The sequence below is a fragment of the Ceratotherium simum genome, chromosome X, assembly GCF_057802395.1.
Source record: "Ceratotherium simum simum isolate JZ-2026a chromosome X, ASM5780239v1, whole genome shotgun sequence".
NCBI classification, from domain to species: domain Eukaryota; kingdom Metazoa; phylum Chordata; class Mammalia; order Perissodactyla; family Rhinocerotidae; genus Ceratotherium; species Ceratotherium simum.
The window spans coordinates 95,179,022-95,205,278 of record NC_141940.1 but is presented as its reverse complement, the minus strand read 5'-3'; the positions used below and the strand labels follow the sequence as shown (position 1 = coordinate 95,205,278).

At 36.2% G+C, this 26,257-nt stretch overlaps 1 protein-coding gene across 10 annotated transcripts in view; it reads right to left on the bottom strand.

Annotated features, from left to right (window-relative positions):
- Positions 1 to 26,257, bottom strand: part of CASK (calcium/calmodulin dependent serine protein kinase) — a 417,632-nt gene that overhangs the window by 289,663 nt on the left and 101,712 nt on the right. For 6 of the 10 annotated variants that reach the window (XM_087427612.1, XM_087427614.1, XM_087427617.1 and 3 more), the window contains one exon: positions 21,770 to 21,900. In XM_087427612.1, the coding sequence (XP_087283738.1) occupies positions 21,770 to 21,900 (131 nt within the window). The remainder of the gene's footprint in view (positions 1 to 21,769; positions 21,901 to 26,257) is intronic. The other 4 variants (XM_087427616.1, XM_014791047.2, XM_004435018.3 and 1 more) reach the window with 1 other exon arrangement.

Genomic DNA, 26,257 nt, shown 5'->3' with positions numbered 1-26,257 from the left:
TTGATATATTAAATCTGTGATCAAGACTTAAAAATACATTATCAACCTGTTCAGGAATCATATTTCATGGCATTTTATATGACAAAATTAAGCAGAAGTATAAGCCTAATATCTTGGAAGTCCCCGGGTTATTTCTAACCATTTCAACTGCAAACCATGGTGGAATAAATGGTGACACTAAGAAAATGCAACAGTAAATAAAAGGTTTTGGCAAACGCTTTCTGCAAAAGGAGGAGACAGAGATTTATTAGCTAGATCAGTAATCATTCCACATAATGAACATGAATTCCCTATGTAAATTAAATCTATTAAATATTCATGTTTCCTAAAGAAAACAAGTGACAGTTTTTGATTACGCTATCAGTTACATTAGAGTTTGCCTACACAGAACAATTCTGATTATTTGGAAACCAAAACCTTAAGTTAAAATGATTTTGCCTATACTCCCAAATTTTTGTGGGCTAATTACCTATTTTGTGGATGAACATACAGATCATGAGGAAACTTTTTAAAGAAATATTTTTATTTTAAAATAATTTTACATTAATAGAAATTGCAAAAATAGTACAGAGAGGTTCTGTGTACTCTTAACTCAGTTTACCCCTGATAGTAACACTTTATATCACTGTAGTACAATATCAAAACCGGGAAATTGACATTGGTACAATCAACAGACCTTATTCACATTTCACCAGTTTTACAGGGAATCATATGTATGTGCTGAGCTGTTCAATTTTATCACCATGTGTATTCACATAGTCACCATCACAAGAGATACAGAACTGTTCCACAAAGATCCCCTACAATGATCCTAATGTACTATTCCTTTATAGTCACACCTACTCCCTTCTTGTGCTCCTCACGCAAACTTTGTGGTCCCCAATACCTGACAATCACTAATCTGTTTTCTAGTTCTATAATTTTATCACTTCGAAACTTATATAAAGGAAACCATACAGCATATGACCTTTAGAAAGTCTTAAACACAGCATAATTCCCTTGAGATCCATCCAAGTAGTTACATGCATCAATACGTTTTTCATGTTTTCTGCTGAGTAGTATTCCACAGTATGGATGTAACACAATTTGTTTAACCATTAATCCATCGTAGGACATTTTCGTTCTTTCTAAATTTTACCTATTTCAAATAGAACTGCTATGAAAACATGATTACAGGTCTTAGTGTGAACACAGTTTTTCCTTTCTCTGGGATGTACATTTCCCTGGAGTAACAACTGCTAGATTGTATGGCAAATATATGCTTAGTTTTCTAAAGAAACTGCCAAACTATTTTCCAGAGTGACTGTACCACTTTATATTCCCACCAGCAATGCATGAAAGATCCAGTTTCCCTGCATCCTTGCCAGAATACGGTATTATCATTATTTTTTATTGTAGCTGTTCCAACAGTGGTACAGTGATATGTCATTGTGGTTTAAATTTATATTTCCCTAATAGATAATGATGTTGAACATATATTTATGTGCTTGGTAGGAACTTGTATAATCCTTTTTGGGAAAATGTTCATGTCTTCTACCCACTGTCTAACTGGATTTTTTTTTTTAACTGTTGAGTTTTTTTTCATCTATAGATTGTGCATTTGGTGTCATGTCTAAGAACTCCATATCCTAGGTCCTGATGATTTTCTGGTATGTTTTCTTTTAAGAGCTATATAGTTTTATGTTTTACATTTAAATCTGTGAACCACTTTGAATTAACTTTTATATAAGATGTGAGGTTTAGGCTGAGGTTCAATTTTTGGCCTGTGGATGTCCAATTGCTTTATCACCATTTGCTACAAAAAACACTATCTTTTCTTCATTGAATTAGGTTTGAACCTTTGTCAAAAATCAGCTGGTGGTACTTGTGCAGGGCTACTTCTGGGCAATCTAATCTGTTCCACTGATCTATGTGTCTATCCCTCTGCCAGTACCACTGTATTAATTCATATAGCTGTATAAGTCTTAAGATAGGGTACAATGATTCCTCCCACTTTATTACAGTTTTTGAAAATTGTTTTAGCTATTCTTGTTCTTTTGCCTTTCTATATATACTTTAGGGTAAGCTTTCTATATCCACAACAAATCTTCTTGGGATTTTCATTGGAATTGGAGCAAATCTATAGATAAATTTGGGGAGAAATGACATCTTTATTATGCTGAATCTTCCAATCCATGAACAGAGTACATCTCTCCATTTATTTAGATCTTTGATTTTTTTTCATCTGAGTTTTGTAGTGTTTACCTTACAAGGCTTGTGCATGTTCTGTGGGATTTACACCTAAGGATTCATTTTATTTTGGGCAACTGCAAGTACTATTGTGTTTTTAACTGTGGTTTCCAGGTGTTCTTTACTAGTATATAGAAATACAGAAATACAATGGATTTTGGTATGTTCATCTCATATCGTTGATAAACTCACTTATTAGCTCTGGGAGTTTTTTTTTTTTGGTAGATCCTTGGGATTCTGTACATAAATTTTCATGTCCTCTGCAAATAGGAACAGTTTCATTTCTTCCTTTCCAATCTATATGCTTACATTTCCTTTTCCTGCCTTATTGTGATGGCTTCCAGCACTAGGCTGAATAAGAATGGTGAGAGTGGACATCTTTGCCTTGTTCCCATTCTCAGAGGAAAACCATTTTGAGTAAATTTTTCTGAAAGATGTAGGTCTATGTCTAGATTCATTTTTTTGCATGTAGATGTCCAGTTGTACCAGCACAATTTGTTGAAAAGACTATCCTTTCTTCATTGGATTGCCTTTGCTACTTTGTTCAAGATCAGTTGACTATATTTGTGTGGATCTATTTCTGGGATAACTTTTCTGTTCTATTATCTATTTGTTTATTCTTTCACAAATACTAAACTATCTTTATTATCATAGCTTTAAAGTAGGTTTTGAGGACAAGTAGTGTCAGTCCACCAACTTTGTTCATCTTTTTGGTTATTCTGGGTCTTTTGCCTTTCCATATAAACTTTAGAATCAGTTTATCAATATCCATTAAGTAACTTTCCAGAATTTTGATTGGGATTATGCTGAATCTCTAGATCAAGTTGGGAAGAACTGAGTCTTAAAAATTTTGAGTCTTCCTAGCCATGAATGTGGAATATCTTTCTATTTATTTTTATCTTCTTTGATTTCTTTCACCAGAGTTTTGTAGTTTTCTTTGTATAGATCTTATACATGTTTTATTAAATTTATACATAAGAATTTCAATATTTTTGGTGTTAATGTAACAGTTGTATTTTAAATTTCAAATTCCAATTGCTCATTGCTGGCACAAAGAAAAACAATTGACTTCTGTATGTTAACCTTGTGACCTGAAACCTTGCTATAATCACTTATTATTTCCAGTTTTTTTGTTGTTGATTATTTGGGATTTTCTACATAGACAATCATATCCTCTGGCAACAAAGTCAGATTTATTTCTTCATTTCCAATCTGTATAACTTTTATTTCCTTATCCTGTCTTACTGCATTAGCTAGGAGTTCCACATAGAGTGCTGCATAGGAGTGGTGAGCAGGCACATCCTTCCTTTGTTCCCAACTTTAGGGGGAAAGCATCTAGCTTCTCACTATTAAGCATGATGTTAGCTATAGGGCTTTTTGTAGATGTTCTTTATTATGTTGAGGAAGTTCCCTTCTATTTCTAGTTTGCCAAAAGTCTTATCATGAATAGGTGTTAGATTTTGTCGAATGTTCTTTCAGTGTCTATTGATACGATCAAGTGATTTTTCTTCTTTGGTCTGTTGATATGATGGATTACAGTAATTGATTTTTGAATGTTGAACCAGTCTTTAGTATCCTTCATTCCTTTTTATAGTGGAATAATATTCCACTGTAAGTTATGTTCTACTTGCTTATCTATTCATCAGTTGATGAATAGTTGGTTTGTTTCCACACTTTGGCTACAATGAATAATGCTGCTGTGGAAAATCATGTACCAGTTTTTGTGTGAACATATATTTTCAATATCTTAGGTATATACCTAGGAGTGGAATTGTTAGGTCATAGGGTAACTCTATGTTTAACTTTTGAGGAATTGCCAAAGTGTTTTCCATAGTAGCTGCACCATTTTACATTCCCACCCACAAAGTATGGGGGTTCTAATTTGTCCACATCCTTGCCAACAAACGTTATTGTTTGTCGTCTTGAGTATAGCCATCCTAGTGGGTGTGAAGTGGTATCTCATTATGGTTTGGATTTCCATTTCCCTAATGAACAGTGACACTGAGCATCTTTTGACATATTTATTGACCATTTGTAAATCTTCTTTGAAGAAATGTCTATTCAAACCCATTACCATTTTTTTTTTGTGAGGAAGATCAGCCCTGTGCTAACATCTGCCATCCTCCTCTTTTTTTGCTGAGGAAGACTGGCCCTTGGCTAACATCCATGCCCATCTTTTTCCACTTTATGTGGGACGCCGCCACAGCATGGCTTGCCAAGCAGTGTGTCGGTTCATGCCCGGGATCCGAACCGGCAAACCCCAGGCCGCCACAGCGGAGCACACGCACTTAACTGCTTGCACCACTGGGCTGGCCCCCCATTACCATTATTTTTTTATAATTTTATTTATTTATTTTCCCCCACAAAGCCCCAGCAGACAGTTGTATGTCACAGTTGCACATCCTTCTAGCTGCTGTACGTGGGACACGACCTCAGCATGGCCAGCGAAGCGGTGCGTTGGTGCACGCCCGGGATCCGAACCCGGGCCACCAGTAGCGGAGCGCGTGCACTTAACCGCTAAGCCACGGGGCCGGCCCCCCATTACCATTTTTAATTGTCTCTTTATTGTTGGCTTTTAAGAATTCTTCGTATATTTGGGATACTAGAACTGTATTAGATATATGATTTGCAAATATTTTCTCCCATGCTGTGTCTTATCTTTTACCTTTTTTTTTTTTGTGAGGAAGACCAGCCCTGAGCTAACATCCATGCTAATCCTCCTCTTTTTGCTGAGGAAGACCGGCTCTGAGCTAACATCTATTGCCAATCCTCCTCCTTTTTTTTCCCCAAAGCCACAGTAGATAGTTGTATGTCATAGTTGCACATCCTTCTAGTTGCTGTATGTGGGACGCGGCCTCAGCATGGCCAGAGAAGTGGTGCGTTGGTGCGCGCCCGGGATCTGAACCTGGGCCGCCAGTAGTGGAGCGCAAGCACTTAACCGCTACGCCATGGGGCTGGCCCTCTTTTGACTTTTTTGATACTGTCCTTTGAAGCACAAAAGTCTTTAATTTTGATGAAACCCAATTTATCTATTTTTGTCTTTGATTGCTTGCACTTTAGGTTTCACATCTACAAAGCCATTGCTTAATCCAAGGTCATAATTTATGCCCATGTTTTCTTCTTAAAGTTTTATAGTTTTAACTCTTAATTTTAGACCTTTTATCTGTTTTGAGCTAATTTTTGTATATGGTGTGTGGTAGGGGTCCACGTTCATGCTTTTGTCCAATTGTCCTAGTACCACTGTTTTGAAGAAACTGTTATTTCTCCATTGAGTCATCTTGGCACTATTGTTGAAAATCATGCATGGTTTACTATTGAATTCTTAAATTCAATTCCATTAATCTATGGCAATACTTATGCCAGTACCACGCTATGCATATTAATGTAGCTTTGTAGGAAGTTTTGAAATCAGGAAATGTAAGTTCTCCAACTTTGTCCTTTTTTCCCAAGATTGTTATGGCTTTTTGGGATCCCTCACTTTTCTTGTGAACATTATGATCAGCTTGTCAATTTCTGCAAAAATGATGGCAGGGATTATACTGAATCTGTAGATCAATTTGGGGAGTAGTGCTATCTTAATAAGCTTTCTGATCGATAAACATGGGAGGTCTTTCCATTTACTTAGTACGTCCTTAATTTTTTTCAATGTTTTGTACTTTTCAGTTTACAAGTATTGTACTTTCTTGGTTAAATATATTCCTAAGTATTTTATTTCTTTCAATGCTATGTTAAATGGCACTGTTTACTTAATTTCATTTTCAGATTTTTCACTGCTAGTATATAGAAATACAATTGATTTCTGTGTATTGATCCTGTATCCTGCAACCTTACTAAACACAATTTATTACATCAAATAGTTTTTTTTTGTGGATTCCTTAGCATGTTCTATATACATGATCATGTTCTCTGCAAACAGAGCAAGTTTTATTTCTTCCTTTCCAATCTGGATGCCTTTTCTTTCTCTTTTTTGCATCATGTCCCTGATCAAAATTTCCAGTACAATGTTGAATAAAAGTACCAAGAGCAAACATCTTATTCCTGATCTTAGGGGGAAAGCATTCAGTCTTACACTATTAAATATGAAGTTAGTCATTGTTTTTTCTTAGATGCTTTCTATCAGGTTGAAGAAGTTCCCTTCTACTCGTAGTTTTTTGAGTGTTTTTATCATGAAATGGTGTTGGATTTTGTTAAATGCTTTTTCCGTATCTACTGAGATGATCATATGATTTTTGTCCAATATTCTATTAATAAGGTATATTACACTGAATTTTTAAAATGTTCAACCAAGTATGCATTTCTAGGATAAAACCCACTTACTCATGGTATATCATACTTAAAAAAATCCTTATTGAGATATAATTAACATACTATACAATTTGCCTAGAAAATGTACAATTTAATGGATGTTAATATATTCACAGTCATGCAATCATTACCACATTGAATTCTTGAATGTTTAATCACCTTGAAAAGAAATCCCGTACCCATTATAAGACACTCTCCATTCCTGCCTTTCTCCAGACCCTGGCAGTCACTAATCTACTTTCTTCAGTCACTACACATTTGCTTATTCGAGACATTTCACAGGATAGAATATAAAATATACAATCTCTTGTGACTACCTTCTTTCACTTAGCATAATGTATTCAAGGTTCATCCATGTTATAGCTTATATCAGTATGTCATTCCTTTTTGTGGCTGAATAGTATTCCATTGTATGGATATACCACATTTGTCTAACCATCAGTTGATAGACACTTAGGTTCCACCTTTTGGATATTATGAATAATGCTGCTATTAATATTAATATACAAGGTTTTATGTGGACATTTGTTTTATTTCTCTTGAGTATATGCCTAAGAGTGAAACTGCTGGGTCATATGATAACTCTAACTTTTTGAGGAACTATAAAACATTTTATACCTTGCTGGATTCAGTCTGCTAGTATTTTCTCAAGGATAGGTGAGTGTATATTCATAAGTAATATTGTTTTGTAGTTTTCTTGTGATGTCTTTGTCTAGTTCTGATATCACTGCAATGCAGGCCTCATCAAATAAGTTGAGAAGTGTTCCTCCTAATTTTTAGCAGAATTTGTGAAGGAATGATATTCTTTAAATAAATAGTACAATTCACCAGTGAAGTCACTTGGGTCTGAATTTTTCTTTATGGGAAGTTTTTGATTACATTTTTCATCTCTTTTCTTGTTAGAGGTCCATTCAGATATTCTATTTCTTCTTGAGTCAGTTTCAGAAGTTTGCCTCTTTCTAGGAATTAGTCCATTTAATCTAGGTTATTTAACTCATTGGCATACAATGGTTCATAGTATTCTCTTAACCTTTTTACTTTTATAATGTTAGTAGTAATGTCCCCTTTTTCATTCATGATTTTATTAATTTAGGTCACTTTTTTTGGTCAGTCTAGATAAAGGCTACTCATTTTTTTTGTCTTTTCAAAGAACTAACTTTTAGTTTCTTTGATTTTCTCCATTGTTTTTCATTCTCTATTTCCTTTATTTCTTCTCTGATCTTTATTATTTCCTTCTTTCTGCCTGCTTTGGGTTTAGATTTCTCTTCTAGTTTCTTAAAGTGGAAGGTTAGGTTACTGATTTGAGATCTTTCTTCTTTTTCAATATAAGCATTTACAATAATAAATTTCCCTCTAATCACCGCTTCTGCTGCATCCCATAAATTTCGGTATGCTGTGTTTTCATCTTCAGTCATCTCAAAATATTTTCTAATTTCCCTTGCAATTTCTTCTTTGATCCATCAGCTATTTAGTAGTGTGTGGTTTAATTTCCACGTATTTGTAACTTCCCCATATTTCCTTGTTATTGATTTATAACTTCATTCCTTTATGGTCAGAGAAGATATTTTGTATGATTTCAATCCTTTTAAATTTATTGAGACATTTGATGGACTAACATACAGTCTATCCTACATAACATTCTATGTGCACTTGAGAAGAATGTGTATTCGCCTGTTGTTGGGTAGAGTGTTCTACAGGTATCTGTTAGGTCTAGTTGGTTTATAGTGTTATCCAAGTCTTCTCTTTCTTTGTTGATCTTCTGTCTAATTGTACCCATAATTGAAAGTTGGGCACTGAAGTCTCCAACTATTATTGTTGAATTGTCTTTTTCTTCCTTCAATTCTGCCTGTTTTTGTTTCATGTACTTTGGAATTCTGTTGTTAGGAGCATATATTTTATAATTGTTTTATCTTCTTAATGGATAGATCTTTTTATCATTATAAAATGTCCTTTAACTCTAGTAACAATTTCTGTTTTAAAGTCTATTTTATTTGATATTACTATAGCGGTTCCAGCTCTCTTTTGATTACTCTTTGCATAGTATACTTTTTTCTATCCATTTACTCTCAACCTATTTGTGTCTTTGAATCTAAAGTGTATCTATAGACAGCATATAGTTGGGTCATGTTTTTTATCCATTCTGCCAATCTCTGCCTTTTAACTGGAGCGCTTAATTTATCTACATTTAATGTTATTATTGATAAGGTGGAATTTATGTTTACAATTTTGCTATTTGTTTCCTATGTGTCTTGTCTGTTCCTGTATTCCTCTATTATTGCTTTCTTTTGTATTAAATAGATATTTTTGAATGTACCCTTTTCATTCCCTTGTCATTTTTTTTTTTACCATATTTTTGGGATTATTTTCTTATTGCTTTATTTGGGGACACTAATTAACATCTTGACTTATAACAGTCTGACTCCTATTAAAGTAAATTTAATTTTAATAGTATACAAATACTTTGATCCCACATAGCTCCATTCCCTCCTTTGTGCTATTATTTTCATTCTGTCTCTCATACACTGTATGCCCATCAACAGATTTATAATTGTTACTTTATGTAGTTGTCTCTTAAATCAAGAGGAAAAAAAGTTATAATCCAAAATACATCTGTAGTGTGTTTTATATTTATATATGTAGTTACCTTTACTAGTGTTCTTTTTCTCTTCTTATGGTTTTAGTTACTCTCGAGTGTTTCTTTCGAGCCTAAAGAACTACTTTTACTATTTCTTGTAGGGCAGGTTTGCTAGTGACGAATTTTCTGTTTTGTTTGGGAATGTCTTAAGTTATCCTTCATTTTTTGAGGTATGGTTTTGCTGGACATAGAATTCTTGGTAGACAACCTTTTTCTTTCATCATTTTGAATATGTTATCCCATTGTCTTCTGGCCTCCATGGTTTCTGAGAAATCTGCTGTTAATCTTGTGGAGGATCCCTTGTAAATGATGAGTTGCTTTGCGCTTGCTCTTTACAAGATACTCTCCTTATGTGTTGCTTTTGACAATTTGATTATGATGTATCTTTGGGTTTATCCTACTTTGAGTTTGTTGAACTTCTTGGATGTGTAAATTTATGTTTTTCATCATATTTTGGAAATTTTTGGCCATTATTTCTTCAAATATTCTTTCTATCGTTTTCTCTTCTCTGCTTCTGGGACTCCAGTTATACATATGTTGATATGCTTGACAGTATCCGACAGGACTCTGAGGCCTTGTTAATTTTGCTCAATCTGTTCCTCAGACTAAATAACCTTAATGGGCCTATCTTCAGGTCTGCTAATTCTTTCTTCTGTCTGCTCAAATCTGTTATTGAGCCTCTCCAGGGAATTTTTCATTTTGGTTATTGTATGTTTCAACTCCAGAATTTCTACTTGCTTCTCTTTTTTTTTTCATAATTTTTATCTCCTTACTGATGGTTTCTATTTGGTAAGATGTCATTCTCATACTTTCCTTTAGGTTTTTAGACACGGTTTCCTTTGTTTGTTTGAATGCATTTAAAATAGGTGATTTAAATTCTTCTTTTAATAAGTCCAAAATCTGGATTTGCTCAGGGGTAGTTTCTATTGATTGCTTTTTTCCCTGTTAATGAGCCATACTTTCTTGTTTCTTTGCATATCTCATAATTTTGTGTTGAAAACTAGATGTTTTAAATAATGTGTCAACTCTGGAAATCAGAATCTCCCCTCCTGTAGAGTTTGCTGTTACTACTGCTATTTATTTTTCTTCTTGTTTGTTTAGTGAATTTTTGGAACTAATTCTGTAAAGTCTGCATTCTTTGTTGTGTATGGCCACTAAGTCTGCTTGATTAACTTAGTCTTTGCTCAGGGGCTGTGTGTGTGTTGGGGCACACTTTTAACACTCAGTCAGGGAGCTGACAACTCTGCCTTAGCATTCAATTCCTGCCTGCACAGCCTGAAAGTCAGCCAGAGTTGAGACCTTAAGGCCTTTTCAGGTCTTTCCTGAGCATGTATAGTGTCCTATACACATGCATGGCCTTCTTGATTCCCATGAATATGTTATAGCTTTACAGAGCCCCTATAGACATCTCATTACCCAGCTTTTCAAGCTTTTAGGTTAGTTTTTTGTTTGCCCCAAATGTTATCTACAGCCTGAGGCAGCTGTGAAGTTAAACTGCCTCTAAAAATTTCCAACAAATGCCCCCGGGGAAAAAGTTTTTTGCACTGGCCTGATCTCTGAGTCAGGCCAAATAAAGACTAGCCTTACAAGTGGGATCTTCTAGGGACAGGTCAAATAATGACAATTTCTTGGGCATGAGGCTTTGAAGGAGTCCATTCCTGTTCTGCCTCCTCTGGTGGCTGTCAGGCTCCTGGTCATCACCAAGACTGTGAACTGTTTGTTTTCAAGGTTACCAGAGAGTTGGAGAGAAGAGGATGGAAATGGGGCAAGTTAAAATGCCACAAAGCTCACTGTTCTTACCAAGAATCTGTTGTTTTTCTTGAATAATTTCTTCCTAGATAGCTGCAAGTGTTTAGTTAATTTCTAGAGTTCTGAAAAAGTTAATTCTGACAATTTTTGCCAGTTGTCCCTTTGTTTTTATGGAGATGAGAATTGTCGAAGGTCTTTACTTCTCCCATTTTGCTGACATCATCTGCTATCTGGGACTTTTAGAATGAGATCATCTTGGAGACTAAGCAAACTCAAACCCAATCTACATTCTTTCCAGAAGACAATTAATAATATTCCAAAATAAAAATCACCATTTTTGATCTCTTAAAATTAAACCATAAATAATTGAGTCCTTTCAAGAACTCAGAACTCTGATGACTCAGTTTCCAATTTTATACATCTTACCTTCCTTAAATTTCCTTATAACAATTTGCCTGAATTAATTTTGATACCTATTTTTAAAACAGACAAATTTGATTAGCGGCTCAGCAAAGTAAGAGATAAAATGTGTATTAATTAAAAGTTTTAAGATAATAAGGAATTTCAATCATGGAGGCTGTATATATAAGTATGAAAATATCCTCTAAGCAGAAGTAATATCCTAATATATGAAAACTGGTGCTTTCATTTTAGCTTTCTTTTAACAGAAACTTCTTATTCATCTCATGTTCATAAGCATCAAATTTCACTTTTTCATACATGTGAAAGAGGAAATTCTGACCCATTTAGAAATAATATGCCTTTTTAGGAACTGAATAAAAGCTGTGGACTCTCTTCCTAGGAAAATGAATATATGTACATAATTCTGTTTACAATTTAAGGAGTTCTTGAATATTCTGCAGCCTGTAAGTTAAGAACTTCCACTGAACAAAAAAATTATGATTTTAATGGGAAAAATAGAGAACAGATACTCAATCATAATTTCTCATCTTCAGTAAAGCAATGGGAATTTAAAACATTAAAACTTGTATAGGTGGTCATATTTCATTTTAAAAGTTAATTTGCACATTATCTATCTAGGATGTATTATATATTTTTTCTTATAAAAACAAGGTTAGAAACAATGGTTAGGAACTATTAAACTACAAGTCTCTTAAGCATAGCTGCTCTTTTAATTTGTCTTTGTATTATAATGACCTACCCAAATAAACAGCATATGTTAGGTGGCCAGGTGATCCTTTACAAACCTATTTTACTTGATAATGTATTTGAATATAAATGCACTAAGAAAACAGGAAAAATATTGTGGTAATGACAAATATCAAGTAAACCACAAAGACAAAAATAAAATAAAATAGAAAAGGAAAGAATAAAATAGATTTCAAATCATCCATTGCTTGAGAGACAGGCTTAATTAGAAGAAAATATAATGGTAAATATGGGTATTTCTAGATATTCTTATTTGAAATTATGGATTGCGTAAATTTCAAAATACGTTTCTTCTTAATACAGCATCTCCTACACTTAGCCATGAATGAGGTCATTTTTGGATCCTAACAATTTGTAAATGGACCAGAAGGGCAAAGGGGATAAGATGTTTTGCCGGTAGTGACTGGAAAAGAGTTGAAAAAAGTAGGGGGTAAGGAACACTGCTCAAAGAGGTTTTATATAATGAAATAATTTATTATTTGTTATATATATATATATATATATATATATCTTATAATAAAATGTGTCCAAGTTAAAATAAAGCAAGCTATTGTGAACATGAGCAATAAAAGGTATGGGAACTCCACTGGGAAAAAAAAAAAGAAAACAGTGGGAGTAGAGATGAAATTTTTATTCTGTTTCTTGGTCATTGTGAGTCACTGTGCTAAAGATGGGAAAACTACATTTTGGTGCCATAAATATAAAGGACCAATGGCACGTTTTCATTTGAATAACATTTAATTCTGATTAAAACCAGATAAAGTCATGAGTAATGTGCAGAATTCAACTGGATATAATTTAATATCTATAGGTGATGGCCCTACCATATAGGAACAATAGAATGACCTGGCCTTGTCTTCAGAACAAGATTTGAAGACATTTATATAGCGAAAGCAATGCCAAAGCAGTAAAGGAGTGAGCTACAATTTCCCATATATTATATTAGGTAAAGATAAGACTTAAACTCAGAGACAAGGATTACATGCCAATCCCCTCTTTTTAAGTTTGGCATTTGACTCCTTGGCTACATGACAATAAAAAGAGGTTCAGTCTGGCAGTCTGGGTGTATAGCTCCAGGGATGCCTTGCTAAAGAAATCCATCAATAAACAACCTTAGGGGGGCGAACTCAAGATGGCGGCGTAAGCAGACTCTGAACTCACCTCCTCCCGTGGACACAGCCAATTTACAACTACTTGTGGAAAAATTACCCCTGAAGGAGAACTGAAAAGTGGATAAGAGGAACTCCTGCAACAACGGACAATCCTAATTGAGGTGGAAGAGGCAGAGACTCCCTTCTGGAGAGGAAAAACGCCGCCTTCACAAGCCGCGAGCTTCACGGCCACCGGGAGCAGCTTACAGGTACGGAGCCCTCCCTGGAGGAGCGGGGCCCTGAGCCGGGGAGCGCCCCTACTGTGGGCATTTTGTGGACCCAGCATAATCGAGACCAGCAGCATAATATCTGACTTTGCCTGCCACTAAAACATTGGGGAGTACCCCAAGAAAAGCTGGTTCACAAACAAACTAAAACCGGCTCTTAAAAGGCCCGTGCACAAACTCACCCGTTTCGGAAAGCATCCTAAAATCACCAGAAAGAAAGGTACACAGTGCTGTGGTGAAAAGAGACTCACCTAATAGGCCCTGAGCGCATCTCAGTGAGAGGTGAGACCTCTCCAGGGACTGGGACATTGGCAGCGGCCACTGATGTGGCCTGGTGTGGGCGTGCTGACACAGAAGCCATTGGAGTTCTCCCTGAGGCCTGCTAGCCCAGGTCTGCCCCACCCGCTAGAGCACCGATTTAATCCAGCTCAGCCAGGGCAGGCAGCCCACCCTAGAGACTGGCCCCACCCAACAACAAGTCCTCAGGCAACTTGTGGGCCTGCATAGATTGATGACTGGATTCTCTGCAGCCTGGCAACTGAGCCAACTTTAGCAGCACAGGGTGTACACAAGGAGTGGGTGGAGAGTGTGGGGCGGTAACAGAGTGTGTGGGGCTCCCGCCGTGGAGAGACTCGGTCCACTGCGGGAGATCAGGGCGCATACACGGGGCAGGACTGTGTTGACTGTGTGTGTGGACCTGTGGGCGGCAGGGCTTGTCAGCTTCAGAAGACTTGTGTTTCTCAAAGACCCACATAGGGGGTTTGCCCCACCTTCCAAAGCCTGAAACAATTGGGTGCTCCTGTGCCTGAAGCCAGCCCCACACAGCTGCAATCCTCAGAGACCTGACAAGAGACCTAATAGGCTAGAGGCTTTCAGCAATTGCAAGGCCCTGAGCCTAACAACCTGCCACGCTGGGGGCCTACTCACTTAAAAGAAATACTGCAACACAAATGTGGTATTAGAACTTGCAGCCAACTGTGCTGGGGCTCCCCACACCTGATAAAGAGACTGAAGGGCCCACAACAACTACAAGCAGCTGAGCATTACAACAGCTGGCCAGGAGCATAACTCAGCCTCCCTGGGCGCCTACAGGGAGAGCAAACAGGACACAACAGAAGGACACACGTAGCCCACATAGGGGTCACCCCTGGAACATTGAGAACTGAGGGAAGCACACTGGAAGCCTCCTAAGGCATCACTTACATAAGGTCACCTATCCAAGAGCAGGAGACGTAGCTGACCTACCTAATACGTAGACACAAGCACAGGGAAAGAGGCAAAATGAGGAGGCAAAGGAATACATTCCAAGTAAGGGAACAGGACAAAACCCCAGAAAAGGAACTAAGTGAAACAGAAATGAGCAACCTACCCGACAGAGAGTTCAAACAAAGAGTGTTAAGGATGCTCACTGATCTGGGGAGAAGAACAGATGAACTCAGTGAGAATGTCAACAAAGAAATGGAAGATATAAAAAAGAACCAAGCAGAAATGAAGAATACAATACTGGAAATGAAAAATTCACTAGAGGGACTCGAAAGCAGAGTAGAGGATACAGAAGAACGGATCTGTGAGCTGGACGAAAGACTAGAAGAAATTACCCAAGGTGAACAGGTAAAAGAGAAAAGAATTAAAAAGAGTGAGGACAGTCTAAGGGACCTCTGGGACAACATCAAGCGCACTAACATCCGTGTTATAGGTGTCCCGGAAGGAGAAGAGCGAGACAAGGGGGCAGAGAATCTATTTCAAGAAATAATAGATGAAAACTTCCCTAACCTAAGGAAGGAAACAGACATCCAGGTACAGGAAGCATAGAGAGCCCCAAACAAAATAAACCCAAAGAGGCCCACACCAAGACACATCATAATCAAAATGTCCAGAATTAAAGATAAAGAGAGAATCCTAAAAGCCGCAAGAGAAAGACAAGTTACATACAAAGGAAACCCCATAAGGCTATCAACTGACTTCTCAGCAGAAAACTTACAGGCTAGAAGAGAATGGCACAATATATTTAAAGTGCTAAAAGGAAAAAACTTACAGCCAAGAATACTCTACCCAGCAAGGTTATCATTCAAAATGGAAGGAGAGATCAAAAATGTCCCAGACACCAAAAATTAAAGGAGATTGTCACCAAGAAACAAGTGCTACAAGAAATGTTAAAGGGACTGATTTAAGGGGAAAAGAGAAGACCACAAAGAGGAAAAATTATCTATTTCCATGATAAGAACGTAATGGATACAAATGCACAAAAAAGAGGTTAGATATGATATCAAAAACATGAGGGAGGAGGGGAGTTAAAGAGTACAGCTTTCAGACAGAGGTCAAACTAAAGTGACCATCAATTCTGTATAGAAGAAGAAAGGAACAGAGAAGGACTACTAAAACACTGAGCAAAAAAAAAACTTAAAAAATGGCAGTAAGTACATACTGATCAATAGCTACTTTAAACGTCAATGGACTAAATGCTCCAATTAAAAGGCACAGGGTGGCTGACTGGATAAAACAAGACCCATATATATGCTGCATACAACAGACACACTTCAGACCTAAAAACACTCACAAAATGAAAGTGAAGAGATGGAAAAAGATACTCCATGCAAATGGCAATGAAAAGAAAGCTGGGGTAGCAGTACTCATATCAGACAAAACAGACTTTAAAACAAAAACTGCAAAAAGAGACAAAGAAGGGCATTACATAATGATCAAGAGAACAATCCAACAAGAGGATATAACACTTGTAAATATCTACGCACCCAATGTAGGTGCACTTAAATATATAAAGCAATTATTAACAGACATAAAAACAGAAATAGACAGTAACACAATAATAGTAGGGGACTTTAACACTCAACTTACACCAACGGATAGATCATCCAAACAGAAGATCAATAAGGAAACATTGGCCTTAAACGACACACTAGAACAGATGGACCTAGTAGATATATACAGAGCATTCCATCCAAAAACCGAAGAATACACGTTCTTTTCAAATGCACATGGAACATTCTCCAGGACCGATCACATATTAGGCCACAAAACAAGTCTCCATAAATTTAAGAAGATGGAAATAATACCAAGCATCTTTTCTGACCACAACGGTATGAAACTAGAAATCAACTATAGGAAGAAAATCAGAAAAGCCACAAATACGTGGAGATTAAACAAAATGCTACTGAACAACAACTGGGTTAATGAAGAAATCAAAGAAGAAATCAAAAAATACCTGGAGACAAATGAAAATGAAAATACGACATGCCAGAACTTATGGGATACAGCAAAAGCGGTTCTAAGAGGGAAGTTTATAGCGATACAGGCCTATCTCAACAAACAAGAAAAATCTCAAATAAACAATCTAACAATGCACCTAAACGAACTGGAAAAAGAAGAACAAACAAAGCCCAAAATCAGTTGAGGAAGGGAAATCATAAAAATCAGAGCAGAAATAAATGAAATAGAGACCAAAAAAAAAAATAGAAAAAATTAATAAAACCAAGAGCTGGTTCTTTGAAAAGATCAACAAAATTGACAAACCTTTAGCTAGACTCACTAACAAAAAAAGAGAGAAGGCACAAATAAGTAAAATCAGAAATGAAAGAGGAGAGGTTACAAGAGACACCTCAGAAATACAAAAGATTATACGAGAATACTATGAAAAGCTATATGCCAACTAATTCGACAATCTGGAAGAAATGGATCAATTCTTACAATCATACAACCTTCCAAAACTGGATCAAGATGAAGTAGAGAATATGAATAGACCAATCACCAGTAAGGAGATCAAAACAGTAATCACAAACCTCCCCAAAAATAAAAGTCCAGGACCAGACGGCTTCCCTGGTGATTTCTACCAAATATTCAAAGAAGACTTAATACCTATCCTTCTCAAACTCTTCCAAAAAATTGAGGACGGGGGGAAGCTCCCTAACTCATTCTATGAAGCTGACATTACCCTGATACCAAAGCCAGACAAGGACAACACAAAAAAAGAAAATTACAGGCCAATATCACTGATGAACATCGATGCAAAAATCCTCAACAGAATACTCGCAAATCGCATACAACAATACGTTAAAAAGATTATACACGGGCCGGCTCGTGGGTTAGCAGTTAAGTGTGCACGCTCCGCTACTGGCGGCCCGGGTTCGGATCCCGGGCGCGCACTGACCACCGCTTCTCCGGCCATGCTGAGGCTGCGTCCCACCTACAACAACTAGAAGAATGTGCAACTATGACGTACAAGTATCTACTGGGGCTTTTGGGAAAAACAAAAAGGAGGAGGATTGGCAATAGATGTTAGCTGAGAGCCGGTTTTCCTCAGCAAAAAGAGGAGGATTAGCACGGATATTAGCTCAGGGCTGATCTTCCTCAAAAAAAAAAAAAAAAAAAAGATTATACACCATGACCAAGTGGGATTTATTCCAGGTATGCAGGGATGGTTTAACATTCGCAAATCAATCAACGTAATACACCACATTAATAAAATGAAGAATAAAAATCACATGATCATCTCAATAGATGCAGAGAAAGCATTCGACAAGATACAGCATCCATTTATGATAAAAAAAATCAGAATAAAATGGGTATAGAAGGAAAGTACCTCAACATAATAAAGACCATATATGAGAAACCCACAGCTAATATCATCCTCAATGGTGAAAAACTGAAAGCTTTCCCTCTAAGAACAGGAACCAGACAAGGATGCCCACTGTCACCACTCCTATTTAACATAGTACTGGAAGTCCTAGCCAGAGCAATCAGGCAAGAGAAAGAAATAAAAGGGATCCAAATTGGAAAGGAAGAAGTGAAACTGTCACTATTTGCAGATGACATGATTTTATATACAGAAAACTCTAAAGAATCCACCAGAAAACTTTTAGAAGTAATAAACGAATATGGTAAAGTTGCAGGATACAAAATCAACATACAAAAATCAGTTGCATTTCTGTACACTAACAACGAAGTAGCAGAAAGAGAAATTAAGAATACAATCCCATTTACAATTGCAACAAAAAGAATAAAACACCTAGGAATAAACTTAACCAAAGAGGAAAGATCTGTACACCGAAAACTATAAAACATTTCTGAAAGAAACTGAAGAAGACACAAAGAATTGGAAAGATATTCCGTGCTCTTGGATTGGAAGAATTAACATAGTTAAGATGTCCATACTTCCTAAAGCAATCTATAGATTCAATGCAATCCCTATCAAAGTTCCAACAACATTTTGCACAGAAATAGAACAAAGAATCCTAAAATTTATATGGAACAACAAAAGACCCCGAATAGCTAAAGGAATCCTGAGAAAAAAGAACAAAGCTGGAGGTATCACACTCCCTGATTTCAAAATATACTACAAAGCTATAGTAACCAAAACAGCATGGTACTGGCACAAAAACAGACACACAGATCAATGGAATAGAACCGAAAGCCCAGAAATAAACCCACACATCTATGGACAGCTAATCTTTGACAAAGGAGCCAAGAACATACAATGGGGAAAAGAAAGTCTCTTTAACAAATGGTGTTGGGAAAACTGGATAGCCACATGCAAAAAAATGAAAGTAGACCCTTACCTTAGACCATACACAAAAATTAACTCCAAATGGATTAAAGACTTGAATGTAAGACCTGACATTATGAAACTTCTAGAAGAAAACATAGGCAGTACGCTCTTCGACATCGGTCTTAACAACATCTTTTCAAGCACCATGTCTGACTGGGCAAGAGAAACAATAGAAAAAATAAACAAATGGGACTACATCAAACTAAAAAGCTTCTGTACAGCAAAGGAAACCATCAACTAAACGACAAGACAACCTAACAATTGGGAGAAGATATTTGCAAACCATACATCTGATAAGGGCTTAATCTCCAAAATATATAAAGAACTCATGCATCTCAACAACAAAAAAACTAACAACCCAATTAAAAAATGGGCAAAAGACCTGAACAGACATTTCTCCAAACAAGATATACAGATGGCCAACAGACACATGAAAAGATGTTCAAAATCACTATCAGAGAAATGCAAATCAAAACTCCAATGAGATATCACCTCACGCCCGTCAGAATGGCTATAATTAACAAGACAGGAAACAACATGTGTTGGAGAGGATGTGGAGAGAAGGGAACTCTCATACACTGCTGGTGGGAGTGCAAACTGGTGCAGCCACTATGGAAAACAGTATGGAGAGTCCTCAAAAAATCAAGGATAGAACTACCATATGATCCAGCTATTCCACTGTTGGGTATTTATCCAAAGAACTTGAAAACACCAATTTGTAAAGGTACATGCACTCGTGTTCATTGCAGCGTTATTCACAATAGCCAAGACTTGGAAGCAACCTAAGTGCCCGTCAAGGGACGAATGGATAAAGAAGATGTGGTATATATACACAATGGAATACTACTCAGCCATAAGAAAAGATGAAATCCAGGCATTTGTGACAACATGGATGGACATTGAGGGTATAATGCAAAGTGAAATAAGTCAGAGGGAGAAGGTCAAATACTGTATGATTTCCTTCATTAAGTAGTAGATAATAACAACAATAAACAACCACATAGAGACAGAGATTGGATTGGTGGTTACCAGAGGGGAAAGGGGGAGGGAGGAGGGTGAAAGGGATAATTCGGTATATGTGTGTGGTGATGGGTTGTAATTAGTATTTTGGTGGTGAACATGATGTAATCTATGCAGAAATACAAGTATAATGATGTACACCTGAAATTTTTATAATGTTATAAACCAATGTTACTGCAATAAACAAAAAATTAAAAAAAAATAAAAATAAAAAATAAACAACCTTAGCCAACTGACAAAGTAATTAATTTTTTCCCTAAAAGTTGTCTTTAGCCTGCAGAGATTCAGAATTAGGTATAATGATGACCTAAATCAATGTAACATAGGTATACTGTGTACCTGATTTAGGCCTGTAATTTTTAACTGTAATCTTACTAACTTCATCAACAGTATCAGAACTTTCAAGAGAAATAAAGACTCAACACATATGTTTAATAAACTAGGTTTATACAAAAATTACCTTAGTACGTAGGAAGGTTTTCTTTTTTAGTTGACAACTGAGGTATAGAAAAATCAAACACAGTATATTAAACTTAAATGCAATTAAGAAGTTTTAGGAAATAATTTAGTTGTAAAGCCTGCTTAGAAATAAATTTTAAATTCTGCTGAAGTTATAAAATAATTTGTATTCAAAAGTAATAACAGCCAATTCCAGAGTATAAAACCGTAAGATATAAAATCTCTAAATCTTACCATAAGATTTGAAAGATTAAAGCACTAAAAAAAAATCAGTGATTCTTTGTGAGTAACAACTTTTAAGAATCTTCTATAATTGGTATGTAGATAATAATAATTCAAAGGGTTACAAAAGTATTTAAAAGTAATGATCCTGAAAAAAGATCTGAAGGAACAGATTAACTTGGAGCTCATAGTATGTAGGATTCTACTTCCCAAAGATAACTGGATAAAATATCAGTAGGCTACCCTGCCTTAGCTTTTCCAATTTAAACTATCATCTGCATTACTCTTGGGATTAAAAAGGAAAGGACTAAAGAAGGATAAGTCTTTTACTGGACTGTGAAAAAGTCTCAAGTTAGAAGACAGGCTAGTTAGAAAATATAATAATCAATTGTGCCATCTGAAGTACGAGCATATGTGAATTGTGGCTACACGAAACTATGGCTTAAAAAACTGTAAAAAATAAATGTTTAAAATGCTTACATACTGTTTATAAATATTTATACATAAATATAATTATCCATATGAATGTCTTGAAACAAAATTTTAAATCCTGCAAGTCCTAACAGTACTGATCTTTCAAATTTTCACATATGTGACTTAAGCCAAATGTGATATACGAGTGTTTTAGTTCTATTAGACCATAATCCTAAAAGTAGTAAGTTATGGACTTGGAGGGAATTCATCTTACTTTCTTCTAATATGCAATTCTCATATCTTTGCCATTATTTCTCCTCCCTCCCTTCCCATCCCATGTTTCATACCATAGGACTCAAAATTAGACCCTAAAAAATATATGTCCAGATTTCACTTTCTTCCTAGTCAAAAAGCATAGGCCTATAGCAATCCTAGATGACTTTATAGCTGTAAATTACTCTATCTTTCAAATACTATGTTCTAGAACCCTGACAAACTAGAATGGAGTTTAAGCTGTCTCCACCCACTTCCCACTACATTACACCCTCCACTTCCCCACCCCCAGATGAAGGTTAGGTTGATAAATGGATTTTGGAGATGAAATAAAGCCAGACATCAAATAACTTACTTGAAATCCATCTCTTACCTTCTGTACTTAACCCTGGACTTGATGTGAACTTGGCTACATCAACAATTTTTACAGCAAATTGTTGTCCAGTTTCTCTGTTGATACATCGTCGTACAACACTGAAGGGACCCCTAAACAAAAAAAAGAAGCCAAGTTTAATTCATTGATTTCCTTAAATTCCTATTTCCCTTCAATATCTTACCTATGTTTCATTGTCTACTATAGCCATAGTTTTCAAAAATCAAATTTAAGTAATTTTGAACATATTTTTCTATAAGTCATAAGGTAAATCATAATTTAAAGTTATTAAACCAGAAAACAAATTTGTATTTTGAAGTCACTTTTTAAAATTCTAAATAGTAGTCTTATATTCAAGGCAAATAATCTTTGTAACATTCTATACATATTACCAACATCTTAAACAAAATAAGAAATCTATCACAGTGGTAGTAGACACAGCGTTTATCTTTTGAACCAGAAACTTAAGTCATTCTTGACCCCTTCCTCTCATCTTACCCACCACTTATCCAAACCTCACTAACAAGTCCTGATGAGTTTATCTCAAATATCTCTTAACCCTGTACACTTCTCTCCATGTGTCATACCCTAATCTAAGCTACTACCATCTTCTACCAGGACTACTGAAAAACTGTTTCTCCCATTTCTTCTTGCGGTGACATTTTAAAAATGAAAATCTGGGGCTGGCCCAGTGGCGCAGCAGTTAAGTTTGTACGCTCCACTTTGGCGGCCCGGGGTTCATGTGTTCGGATCCTGGACGCGGACCAACACACAGCTTGTCAAGCCATGCTGTAGCGGCATTCCACATAAAGTAGAGGAAGATGGGCAAGGATGTTAGCCCAGGGCCAGTCTTCCTTAGCAAAAAGAGGAGGATTGGCAACGGATGTTTGCTCAGGGCTAATCTTCCTCACACACACAAAAAAGAAAATCTGATATTATGTTTCTGCTTAAAATCCCAGAGAAAGAAGGTATTTGCAATACATATATTTAGTCAAGAACCAAAACATATAAATAATTCCTAAATAAAATAAGAAAAGAAAATACACTCCAATAAAATCTGGGCAAAAGATTTGAACAGGCACTTCACAAAGAGAAAGCCCTGCATGATTTGGTCTCCAACAACCCCTCCAGTCTCACCCGAAGTCACAGAGAAATCCTTCATCTTCCTCAAACTTCAAATTAGAATTGTTCTAAACTGCCACAGGAAAGGAAGTAATTTCTACCAGCAGAGCCACTGGTCCAGTCATTTGCTTACCTAGTCCCTGGCTCTCAATACTGGCCGTACAACTGAATCAACTGGGATGATTAATAAAATACTAATGCCCAGGCCCAGGCATTAAAAACACACACATACACACAAGTGTGCACACAGTTCCTTGTGATTAATAGCTATCAAATAAGTATCTGAAGTAAAGATATTCCAAAGACAGATTTGTACATGCTTGACTATTGAATAATACAAAATGCAATAGCAATATACTATGGTAGTTTATTTGAAGGCTAGTATGGTTTGAGTCATTAAATACACACACATGTATATGTAAACGTGTGTGCATTTTCTCCCTCCTCAGGAAAAAAACAAAACACTCTCATTGGCTTTTAGAGGTAAAAACAGTACAACTGGATGCATGTGGTCAATCAGCAGAGAGAGAAAAGTTCTTCATTTACACTAGGACACTTGTGATGCTGCTTGCCTTAAAGTATAAGTTTGTCTTTCTTCTTTCAATTAGAGGACAAGCAAAAGAATATAATCAAACTTAGACTTAAACATTTCTCTAAGATCATATGAATTAGTTGATTTCATCATGCCATCATCAGGACATCAATTACACCACAGTTTCAAATGTCTCTCTTTCAAGCAACCTAACAAAGGAAAAGAAATGGTAATAATGTACTTTTCAGAACTCAATAGAAAGGGAATCTTTTTTGATTATCACTCAAAACTGTTCAAAGATTTTCCTCTGTGAGAAGACAATATAATCAAGTGAGGCAGGACTCTCACAAACATTTTCATTCTCAATCTAGATGTCTTACTTGTGATTACTTATCCTGACAATAGCAAGCAATTTCAGGAAATGCTAAATGCAATTGTCTTTTGTCCATACACAAACCCTTGGGACTCTATTTATATATACATTTGTGTAGTGTGCTTCAATTCACTACATCTTTTTGGAAACTTTCTAAGATCTGTATGTGGGATTATTCGTGGTCTATCGTGTCCATTCTTTACTTTTTCCTGATTGAACAAAGGTGAGGGAGAAAGCATAGCTTCTCCCCCCACTCTTTTAGTAATATTAAAATGAAGAAGGCTAGGGAGAAGACACAGAAGAGGGAATACTGAGGGAAAAAAAACAGAAACGTGTTTAAATCTGTGAATACAAATTGAATCAAATTTCCAATTCTTTATGCTTATTTTATAATGTGAGTCAAAGAAAATGAGTTTATCTATGAACTACTATCTATCTACTACTACTACTGTCGATGACCTGAAGACAAGTCACAAGTAAAGCACGTCAAGGGTCTGTCCCTCAATGACATCCAGGAGGTTAAGCAAAGGTGAACCAATTTAGTACACTAAAAAGACATTGAAATTATACTTTAAGATGTTTTGTGATACAATCCATCAACTAGAAACTCAGCGGAAACTGGTAAAAATTTAAATAAGTATATAATTTTAGCATGGCTTGATTACATTTTCTTGGTCGATAGGTTAAGGAGAGACAGGCTATGAGAAAATATAGCATGCTTTCCCATCTTAAAAAGGGGGGGGGGTATAATAAAGTGTGTATAAAAGATCTACTGTATTACACTTATTACTTATACTTTAATGACAGTTTAAGGAATAGCAAAAATTCAGAAGACCTAGGTTTCAGTCTGGCCTAAACTCTTTTTTGATGCTTGAATCTTTATCCTTAAATATTTTAGTCTAAGTTACAATTGATTCTTGAGTATTTATGTGGGGGAAAATATTGATAGAGATAGTAGTAAGCCATTATCATAAACTACTATCTTTCTCATATTTCCACTAATTCTGGCCAGGATATTAATCAAAATGGAATGATAACATAATTGATGGCATTTCAGATTTGGTGAAATATATTCTTTTTTAAATTCTTTAAGAATACTGAATATTGATTGGGATTGTGGCACAAGGTTCTACTTGAGGCAGGTGGCTGCTTGCAGAATTCTGTTTTTAAGTAAAAGGTCAATTAAACCAGAATATGTTAAAAGTGAATATTGCTAAAACCCTAAGGTTTTGAAAAGAATGCAGCTGTCTCTTCACGCAGACACAGAATAATCTCCTCTAGTTTTCATTTATCTGAAGAAAGTGTAAGTCTAGGAAATGAACAATTCTGATACTAAAAGTAAATACATCAAAAAAGAGACTAGAATTAAATGAAATTATACTAGAATATAGTATGTTGCTTTCCAGAATAATAGGATAGATTTAGCACAATGCATCTAGTGTATTTTCCTCCCCAAACCCCACTAAAATGATACCAAAGGGAGTAAAACATTTATGAAAAGACTGCGAGAACAAGAGAAGAGATGATAGTGATAATCAAATTTGGGAAGCAAGAAAGCAGATGGAGTAGTGGTAACTGATTTAGCAGACTTGGGAAAGCTCAACTGTAAAGAGAAAATAAGAAAAGTTCAGAACCAAACCCATTTACACTACAGAATCCTCAAGAAGTTCATAAACTGGTAGCACCAGATAACTCTGGAACTAGAGGGAAAGAGGGCTAAAATAACAAGGTTTGAATGAAATCTATAGAGAAGTAGAGTCCTAGATCCCCTCCTCTACTCCCTATCACTGGGAGGTCCTCATCCTGACAGAGGTCCATTCTCTAAAGAGGGTAAAACATAGGGTGTTAGAACTGGGGATACAACGCAGTTGAGGAAGTGGGTACAATATGGAAAGCAAGGGGATTATGTGATCACACACACACTGACTACAGACAGCCCCAGCCCCTTTGCCCTTTAACAGAGGGAATGTTAGAAGTTAGATCTTTACCCTTCAGGCAGGAGAGAAAAGATTTTCTACCGAATACCTGACCAGCCCAGAAGAAAAGAGCTAAAGATAATGACATGAAGTTGTTCAAACCGTTCAACCAGATCATGATCCCTCGAAACCCAAAGTCAACAAGTTCTGCCCACAAGTTCAGAGCTCTCAATCAGCTTTCAGTCCTTCAACTGCAGGGTTTCCAACCTCAGCACTATTGACATTTTGGGCTGGCTAGTTCTGTGATGTGTGAGGAGGTCCTGTGTATTGTAGGATGCTTAACAACATCCCTAGCCTCTACCCGCTAGATGCCAATAGCACTCCCTCACCCAGTTTTGACAACCAAAAATGTCTCCAGATACTGCCAAATGTCCCCTAGTGGACAAAATCACCCCCCATCAAGAACCAGTGCTCTATTCCTAAACACGTGTAGATGACCAAGCTCCCAAGACATCTGAAGAAAAGTC